This window comes from Limulus polyphemus, unplaced genomic scaffold (genome assembly GCF_000517525.1).
Source record: "Limulus polyphemus unplaced genomic scaffold, Limulus_polyphemus-2.1.2 Scaffold2666, whole genome shotgun sequence".
Lineage (NCBI taxonomy): Eukaryota > Metazoa > Arthropoda > Merostomata > Xiphosura > Limulidae > Limulus > Limulus polyphemus.
In genome coordinates this window covers 142,492-153,002 of record NW_013668276.1, presented here as the reverse complement: position 1 = coordinate 153,002, position 10,511 = coordinate 142,492, and the positions used below count along the sequence as shown (strand labels likewise).

At 35.2% G+C, this 10,511-nt stretch overlaps 1 protein-coding gene across 1 annotated transcript in view; it reads left to right on the top strand.

Moving 5' to 3' along the window:
• Positions 1-10,511, top strand: part of LOC106467570 (probable E3 ubiquitin-protein ligase HECTD4) — a gene marked incomplete at both ends in the record, with an annotated part of 162,948 nt that overhangs the window by 11,472 nt on the left and 140,965 nt on the right. Inside the window, 5 exons of the mRNA XM_022395768.1 lie at positions 799-904; positions 1,504-1,624; positions 1,824-1,940; positions 8,176-8,232; positions 9,139-9,360. Coding sequence (XP_022251476.1) covers positions 799-904; positions 1,504-1,624; positions 1,824-1,940; positions 8,176-8,232; positions 9,139-9,360 — 623 coding nt within the window. The remainder of the gene's footprint in view (positions 1-798; positions 905-1,503; positions 1,625-1,823; positions 1,941-8,175; positions 8,233-9,138; positions 9,361-10,511) is intronic.

Sequence of the window (10,511 nt, the reverse complement as noted above, 5' to 3'; positions counted from 1 at the left end):
GTAAAACTAAAACGAACTACGTCGTACGTTCTACTAGGTTAGGTAGGTGTGTGTGTGTGTGTGTTATATATATATATATATATATATATATATGGTATTTTGAATTGCTTTTTACTCACCACAGTGAAAACCTGTATTTATGAATAATTTGAATAATTAAAAATAACAAATTACTAGTATCAAAGCTACATTCTTCAAATCCTGTATAAACATAGGTTTTTACTTTGGTGAGTAAAAAACAATTCAAAGCACCATATATAAAAGTGACTCTCTTGTATTATTATAACTTAATATATGACCTTTGTATATTACAGCTAAAACAGGCTTTACTGTACCATGATTAACCAATCATAAGAACCTGAAATGAAAAATACCGCACTTTATTCTACACCCCTTAATTTTTCACAATGTGTTTTTTTTTTCAGTGCATAACTTAAAACTTCTGATTATTTTTTCTGTATTAATATTGATAGCCTGATTTATAGTCAAGATATATTTTGTCTAAAATTTATACTTCATCTACACATTCTTTACTTTAATGTGATGATGCTCAAATAGTCAAAAAATCATTTGAAACTTTTTCTGCCAAAATGTAACTAAAATGATAGGCTTTTTTTAAGGTATGTCATATATATCTACTTTAATAACACTTATTAAAGGAAGTGAGATATCTTAGAATAAATCATGAGAATGCTTTCAAATGAGGCCTTTACAAGTGATTGCTTGAAACTGTTATTGTTGGATTTGATGCAGGTTGGAAATTCTACATTGTTCTTTAACTAGTGTATTTTTGTTTAGGTGAGGAATCAAGCCCATTAAACTACTTATGTGGACTGATTTTGACAGACTTTGCAGAAAAGCTTCAGAATGTATCATTAAATGAGAACGTTGCTGAACAATTAAGGTTAATTTTTTTTTTCTGATCAGATTACCTAAGTACTTATGATACTAGAGCAATGGTACATAACTGTTTTTTTAGTTGTTATTTAAACATCATTTGTTGTCTATATAGAATTGTCTGGTAATGAGCTAAAAGTTATCACTAGATGAAATAATTTCTTCAGTCCTGCTAAAGTCTTTAGTTTTTGTTCTATAGGTCATGTAGCAAACTAAGATATATTTTATTGTATTGCGTTGCAATTGTATTATAAGTTGTTGTTGTTTGTGATTACTATTTTAAAATACATCGTTAAGACTACTGATAATGTATAACATTTTATTTTTAAATGACTAAACATGGTCTTCAGTCCAAAATGTGGATTACTAAAATTCTAACTGCACATTGTTTGTTGTATTAGATTGTTGTTTATATTCTATCCAATTAATGCTAAGGTAGCTGTCATAGTACAGTTTGTATTTCTGTCACCTACTATTATGTTTAAACTTGTTTATAGGGGTTTTGTATTTTATAATACTAATAACAATTCAGTGAAGCATGTTTTATAATGAAAATAATGAAATTATTGTGTGTATGTATGTATGAGTAATAATGTTAATTTCCAGATTCCCTCAAGATATCATACACGTCTTGATGAAGAAAGCTGTGAAAGATTCTTGTGTATTGCTTCGGAAATGCACAACATGTGACTATACAGACTTTGAAATCTTTATCTCCACTGCTCCTGTGAGTTGTTTATAATTTCTTACCTCATACCATGTGGTTAATGAAGAGAAGAATGTAATTTTTTGTTGAGTTTGTGAAATTTTATAGAGTAATATAATTTCTTCAGTACTTAAGTGCAATAATGAATACTTTTATAAAACTTACTTGTAATATAAAAGATTGTAAGGGTTGGGTAATTCCCATGAATGAATTCTTTCAGGAAACATCAGAGTGTGTTCGATACTTAAGTGCCTATCAGTTACATCTTTTGAGATTAGCTGTGTTGATGGAATCTGACAGTGACAAAAAAAATATGAAAAGCTGCCTATCGCTAAAGGTAAAATTTTCATAAAAGTTTCTGCATGGTAAAAAATTTTAAATTTGTATTTATGTTTCTTGTTGGCTGGATGTGGTCTACTGGTTTGTGTACTGGACTTTGAATTTGAGGGTTCGTGTCCTATTGTCACAACCTTTTAATCACTTTGTTTGTTAATTTAAGTATGTTCAAACAATAACCTGCATCAAGCAAGGCAAGCCACCTCAGTTATTAGTTTCTGTAAAGGGCAAAATGATTCAAGAGTCATTGTGTCCACATGCCCTTGGTTTCAAGGGCAGGTTTCAACTAATGATAATATTGTTTCTTATAGGTTTAGGGTTTCAAAAGTAAATTCCTAGTATTAACCCAACATTTTACTTTAGTCATACAGTAAAGCTGTCAAGGCTTTAAAAATGTACTGTAATTGTAAACGTTTTTTTCCAAAATGATAGAACCCCTCACACCCAAAGCTATCTTGTTCCTAGTCTGCCCTCTAAGCATTGCTAAAACAATTTTCGCTACAGTGCACTAGTCTTTATACCTTATCAGTTTTGCACCATTTCAGAACATGTGCTGATCACGTGACTACTCTCCACTAATCATACTGTGCCATCTATACTGGCACAGCTATCTCCCTCTACTATTATAGAACAGTCTTCACTTTCTCGATTGGTATTCTGTGAAGAGGTGAGTTTTAATTAAATCTTAACATGACTACATAATTTTGATTGTGCTTGATCACAAATTTATATCAGTTTCAATTTCAAGTTTCGACTTCTTGTGTTTGATAGCCAATGTTTCTACTCATTTGTTTTAGAATTATTTCTATTTTACAAATTAGAATTTATTCATATGAATTCGAGATTTAATATGGCAGATGATTAAGTTCCTGTAACAGTCGACGATGGTTCTGACACGAGTCCCCAGGTCTCAGGGTCGACGATGTCTGCTGGGGAAGTACAGGCTTTAGTTTGTGGGGAGTTTGTGTCTTACATTTGACCGACAATTTCTTCCTTTCACATCACGATTTTTTCTGAGTGGAAATTTCTTTTTATGGCACCTTCCACCTGTTACTGCACCTCCATTTAATCTTCTCGGTTAAGTATTGTTCTTTTTTCCAGGAGATTTGTGGTAAGTTTTTCAGCATACCCAGTTTCAGCATACTCATGTTTAGCAAGTTTATGTGAGCTTGTGTAGATTGACCTTATTTCCTCACACAATAATTTAGGTCTCAGTATTTGGTATGTTAAATTTTTATAATTCTTTTACCATTAAAGTTACTTTAGTTTAAATTTGCATTTACAGTTTGATTATTACTTTGTTTTTATTTAATTTTTGGTATAGTTATGGGTTTTGCATGATAGTTACTGTTTAGGTAATTGTAACCCCAGTCAGTTTTGTGGTTGTCTTGGTTCATTATTTATACTTCCTTTCACTGTTTATGCTAGTTAGTTTGTAAGTTCCTTTTTCTTTACTACTAGTCACATCTAATTGGGGATTAGATTTGAGTCAAATTTTATTATTGTTAACTAGGTGCCTTTTCATTCTCATGTTCTTTAGGGTAGGTTTTACTTTCATGTCTTTTGTCTCATGGGTTCTTTGAGTGGACTTATAAGTTTGATATTTACGTGTTTTTTATCTTCTATGTTCCTTTAGTGGTTTTGTATTTTAGGTATTACTTATTGTTTTAGGTCGACTTTCATAGTTTTGCAAGTTCATTATTTTTATTTACTTTGTAGACTATAAATTTCTAGGTTTTTAGTTTATTAGTAGTGAGTACTTTCTTGAAGTATGATTAGTTTTTTGTCTTTTCCTTTTGACTACATTTCACAATAGTTCCTTGGGTTCTACAGGTTTCTGCCTTCAGTTCTGCCCCCCCCCCCCCATCCACTTCCCGATTCTCCTTCCATCGTCCTTGGGATCATATCTATTCCAGTCATCTTTCCTAGTCTGTTCAAGACCTACTACACAAAGGGAAAGTTGAATGGGTAGTACCCACTCAACCAGGGTTTTACTCCCATCTAATTGTTGACCCTTGAAAGATTGTAGAGTGGAGACCTCTCATAGACCTGTCCAGGTTGAACTATTATCTGGAGCCACCTCACTTCACCTTTGAGTCCTACCTTTCACTTTGTTTTTTCTTTATCTCCAGGACTCTGGATGACAAAGTCATCATGACAGATGTCTATCTTCATATTCCAACTGCTCCAGTGTCATGTCGTTTTCTTTCTAAAGACCCAAGGAGTGAAAATGTCAGTTAAAAGAGTGTACCACTTAACAAAACACACAGAGCCAAAAAAGGACCAAATGGCAGCACCCAGAACTGGAAGACACCACCCTCGTGGATGAACCACTTTCCTTTTCATGGACCACTGGCTCCTGCTTGCCACTTCCCATGCCCAGTTGGTCAATCATGCCTGCTTACTTCTTTGGGAAGCCAATCAGGTAGGGTTTTTTTGTGATCCAATTGGGCCAGCCTTCTTTGCGTCGTCTCAGGGATATGGAACAGATAGTCTCAATGACCTTACATTGTATTTTTCTCATTGTGTGAGGATTTCTCTCTTTTTTGGGATGTGAGATTCTTTGGAAGCTCTCATTCTCTTGGGTTGAGCTCACACGCGTTCCCTTTAGTGATTATTTCTTGACCAGTAAAACTTCTCTCACAATCTCTTAGACCATCCCATTACCCTTCCTATAGGATAAGGGCTGATTTTGCTCAACAGGGAACTGATCAAGGTGAGGGTTCCCATTCCTCCACCTTGTCCAGAGTTTCATCTGTTTACCAATGCTTTCTTGGTGGGTTGGGGGGCTTTTCTCAATTCCCAAAAGATTTCTGTTGATGGTCCTTCGAAGAGGCTACTCTCTGTTTTCAACATCCTGGAACTTTTGGCAGTTCGTTGGGCTCTGTTTCATTTCCTCCTGCTCCTGAGAGGACGGATGGTTATGATTCATTCTGACTATTCCACTGTCATCAGCTATATCACCAAGCAAAGGGGAACCACATCCAGATCTTTGTGGTTTCAACTCTAGATCTTCATTACTATGGTTAAGACCACTACATGGTGATCTTGGCATGTCTCGTTCCTGGCATTATGAACTTGGTGGCCAATTGCTTATCTCAGTCTTGGTGGGTGTGTTTTCAACTGGGAACACCACATATAGATGTGTTTGTCACTCACTGGAATGCCAAAATAAATTCCTTCCTTTTCGTATATGGTTCCATGCCCTTCAGCTCTAGGAATAGACGCGTGCAGTCAGTATTGGAGGGGTCTTCACCAATATGCCTACCCTCTAGTCAGACTCCTCTCCAGAGTCTTTTCCCTTATCTTGCTCTTTGCTCCATATTGGCCTGCTCATACATGTTTCCCTCTGCTCTTGCCCTTACTAAAATGACATCCCCTGCCCTTACATTAGTCCGAGTCTCTCCTCTGACAACTGTGATCAGACACAATTCATTCCAACATCATCAAACTCCATTTTCACATGTGCCTTTTGTCTGGTCCCTCGCTTCAGCTCAGGGACTCACCCCTCATATAGCTTCTTTCTTTTCTCATTCCATTTGAACTTCCTCCTTGTATGTGTACTAGAGGTGATATATCTTTAGACCTTGGTCTGTTCACTGTGGCTTCTGTCCGCCCTGTCCTTTGGTACCTCATCTTTCCCAGTTCTTCTCCTGGTTGTTTGATCAGGGTTTGCTTGTGTGAACTGTTTCTAGTTATAGGGCTACCCTGTAGAACACTTTCCAATTCTCCTGTTTCTGAAACACTTTCTACTCCCTTGTTTTTCTCTCCTCTTCTGTTCCTTTTGTCTTATCTGTACTCCACATTCCTTGTACCATCTTTCCCTTAAGTCCTCTTCCTCCTCCTCCTTGCTTGTGGTCATTGTTGTTCTGATATTTATGCCATTGATGTTTCCCTGTACCATTCCTCTTATGTCATACTCTATCCTGATCGGGCCTTCTTTCCCTAGACATCTGCTGCTCGGGCAGGTGGTTTGGCCTTCTCTCATATTTCCCGCCTGTACTCCTGCTTGATTTCGGGTAGACATTTTTGTCCAGTTCCCTCCTTTAGATGTTATGTGTTAAGTGCCTCTTTTCATGTAATTTTTCCCATCTATTTGTTCCAAGAATTCCCTCTGTGTTCCGTAATCTGTCCCCTATTGTACTCTCTAGTTGTGTTCATCAACTCATATGACTGGCATATTCTGACTTGTCCATGGAAGGTTGCCATCTGCACAATATTTCTTTGCACCTAATTCGTCATCTAACTATGTCTTTAGCTGATTGCCTTTGCTGGCCTTTGGAGGAGATCATTCAGGCTGGGATGTGGACAACTCCCAATAGATTCATTGTACATTATCTACACGAACTGGCTGTGTCTTTCTCAGGCAGGTATCATCTTCCTCCTGTGATGATTCTACACATGTTTGTTTGCCTTAGGCTGGGGTATTACTTTTCCTCTGTACTTTTTGTTGGTACATGTCGTATTTAAGGATCCTACCTGGTGGTGGGTGTTGCCTGGTCAGGTATGCTTTATATTATATTTGCACTAGACATGAATAGTTCTATAATGCTCACTGTTGAAATGGGGTGTTTTTGTAAGACCACTGGCAGCTTGTCTGGTGGTTGTGTATCTATATATTTTTGTTATTAAAAGTTACTAGTTTCATTTATAAAAAACTGTCACTCATGGACCTCACGAGTAAAGCATATGGGGATTTCTGCTCATCACTACTGACCCGTGATTCCTACAATTGTGGTCTATTTACATTTCAAAATATGGAATTGTAATCACCCATTGCACTGTCCCCAGTATGTTATTCCTCCAAACTCCTCAACACATATACCCCCCCTTCTCTTATAGTGGAGAACAAGAGTCCTTACCACTTCTAGTTCCTAGTTGCTGGAGTGGTGTACCATGGAGATTTCCTCCTGCATGGATTTGGAAAACAAAATAAAACTTTCAAGCCCATGTGTACTCACTCGGCCAGAAGAGGGCTATAGTTATTATAATTATTACAGTACTGAACGATGAATTATACAATAATATTCAATATCCAAAGCTCTTTAATCCCCGGGTGTTTTTGTCCAGATAGACAGCACTTGTCATAATCTGACGTAACCCAAAGTGCTTCCCCTGGATGTTTTTTGCCCATGTGGATTACACTTGGCCTATTCAAATACATATCACGGTCCTTAAGCCCTTCATTTTTCTTTCTAGCTCATTTACTGCCACCATACTATGACTCACTATTGCAATGTTCGTTGGTATGTCTTATTTCTTACGATGGTTTGTTATGACATGGATGTGGACAGAGGGCTAGTTATGATAACCCTCATGATCGTACTCATATCAGTAACTTGTATCTCTCATAAACCTACATTTTTGCCTGGGCAGACTGCACTTATTGATCGCTATATCTTATACAAGTCATTTCCACTGGAAGTTTTGCCTAGATGGACTGCACTTGGAATAATCCGATGTAACATAAGGCACTTTGCCTTGGCATGTACATATAAGGAAAAGTGGTAGCATGCACACAAGCCTTTCTATGTTTGTCAACATCATCTTGATTCATGTCATAGTTATCCGGCACTTTCCTACACTGATTCAGTGCTGTGTGTCTTTTTATTGACTTCAGTTGTGCCTGTCAATTCAGTTCCACCCCAGTTGTGTTACTGATTGATTACTGGGTGAAGAGCATACCTGTTCCAGAAGTAGTGCAGTACCTCACTGGTGTGCTTTCTTTTCATATTCTATCATACCCATTCTTTCAGTGCAGTTACTTTCTTCTTGATTTGAGATTGATGCACCTTCACCAGCCCCTGGGATTCTAACTTTGGGTGAGAAGAGGTGGTACTGTTTTGGAAGTTAACATTTTCTTACTCTGAAAATGTATTTCTGATATGTACTTGCCTCCTTTCACCACTTCCCTTCGTTCCTTCCCACTGAGATGCCAGTGTTTAATTCTTGTTAGTGAAGATTGTTCGAGAATAATAGAGGGAGCTAGCTGTGCTGGTATAGATGGCACAGTCCTATTGATGGAGAGTAATCGTATGATCAGCACATGTTCTGAATTGACGCAAAACTGATTGGATATAAATACTTATGCACTGTAGTGAAATCTTTTTTCTTTTTTTTTAGCAATGCTTAGAGAGCAGACCAGGATTGAGATAGCTTTGGGTGAGAGGGGTAAGTGCCAATTGGAAATACATTTTCAGATTAAGAGAATGTTAACATTCATTTCTATTATACAGGATATCCAGTCACTTATAAAGAGATTTGCTAGTCACTTGTTTTCAGGAGCTATTGAGGTAAGTTTTGAGGAGATTTCTTGTTTATAGTAATTTTTTTTTGTCACACATTACTTGTTAAGAAAATTTTTAATACACCTTAGTTGTCGGTTAGGGTACCATGGTTAAGTTGTAGTTATGGGTTTTGGTTTGGGGACTGTTGTATGTTTGAAGTATAGTTGTGATAATAGTGTTTATTTCCTAATCTGATCATCAGAATTACTCTTCATGCTGGTCTTTTTTTTCTACCATAAAGAAGTTTATTAGCACTGATTAGTTAAACAAACTTGTTTATAAAAATGTTTTTTATAATTTTTATTGTTGGATACACACAACTTAATTATAATTTCTGGAAAAACCTTTGCTCATCTTTAATAACTAAAAATAAATCCTATATTTGTAGGATTTCTTGCCTGTTGCCCTTAGAGAAACTTAAGTTTTTAATTATCTTTGAAAATACTGGTTTCTTTGCCAAGTATATTCAACCTAATTATATTTATGTAAACAGACAGTTTTATAAACAAACACATACAACATCATATGACATTAAGTATTGCTTATACAGCATATTTGTTTAAATTAAATAATTAGTCTTTTGCTAAATTAAGGATGATTTCTCAACTTAGTGTAAAACCAATTCTGTTGAACTTGAAAAAAAATTTCCATTTTTGTTCGAAATAGAACACTGCATTTGTTTTGTTAGGCAAAATTTAAAGGAAATTTTCACTTGTTTTTAATTTCACTTACTATTTGTATCATATAAAACAAAATGATTAATAATGTAAAACTTTTTCTTTTTAGCTTCAGAGTTAGAACTATCATAACTCTCTATTAACAATCACCAGGTAATCATTTTGTTTTTCTACACAACATCACAATTTAATGATTCAAGTTCTTAATTTTATTTCTGTTACCTGGGTAATCTAGGTTCTGGAAGCTTTGCTAGAAGGGTGTAACATCCTGATATATAAAGGGGGTACCACATTAGAGTGGCATCTGCAGGACTTGGAGAGGATTGTTAAAGGAACAATTCTTGGTTTGCTGTTTCCTGTGCTGACAACTTCACTCACTCATTGTAGTTTTCAGTCACTCGACTTGGCAGATTCTTTGATGGCTCAGCTTGCTCATCTGGTCATACTTACTAGTCAGGTTTGTAGAGTGAAGATATAACATTGGTAAAATTGATTATCTTAACATATTAAATAATTAACTAGTCAGGATTTTAGAGAGTGTAGATGTTACATATGTGAAATTGGTTAACTTAAATAATCAACTGAAAAATCAGCTAAAGAATACTTTAAAATCTAAATCACTAGAGGAAGGGCATCTCAGCTCAAAATATTGTGAGCATTAAAACATCTATTTATTATTAACCATTTTTTGTGGTATAAGTTTTGATCCTTTTTTTTGTTTTGAATTTAAATAATCTAGTCACGTTTGTACAGTGAAGAAATCAAACTTGTGAAATTGGTTAAAATTAAATTATTAACCTGTTTGGTTTGTACAGTAAAAGTGTTACACTTGTAAACTTGGTTAAAAGACTGGACTGGATTTAAATCCTTGACTACACTTGCCAGGCAGGTGTTTTAATGAATTAAGCTGCAATTTAATAAACACTATGAATATCAGTTTTCATCTCATCGATACTTATTTTCATAGATCTACTGAAGATTTCTAGCAACTTATATTTGTTGTAATGATAGCAATGAAATTCACTTAAGGTAGCACTGACCCTTAAAGAGTGCCCCAATATTTGACAAATTACATTTTTCAAATCTAACCTAAATCGAAAGTTTAACATATTTTCTACATTTTTGTCTTAAAATCTTTACTAATTAACCTGTAGTAAGTGATTAAAAATAAAAGTCTAGTTTGTTTTTCTTTCATTTCCACTTCACCATTAAAGCCAATATCAGCATGAAATTTAGCAGACTTGTTAATATTACATTCTTCCATAGCTTGAATTTTTCGAAATTCAAAAACCTTTACTAGTTCACTTGTTATGAGTCTAATTAGCACTAACGAAGCCATTAACTCTTTCAGGACAGGCTCGATCCCTGTAACCGACCTCGTAACCATTTTGTGCTTATTATAGTTTTCATGCTATAACTTTTAAATTTATAAGCAAATGTTAACGAAATTTGGCAGATTATCAGTAAACATTACAATGCTCTTATATGCAAGATATAAAATTTTTTTATTGCATTTTAAGGTTTGTAAAGCAATGTTTTTCCCATGTTTTTTTTCTTTTCACGTGTTGCCTATCTATCGTGCAAGGTAATATTCATTTTAAGACTAAA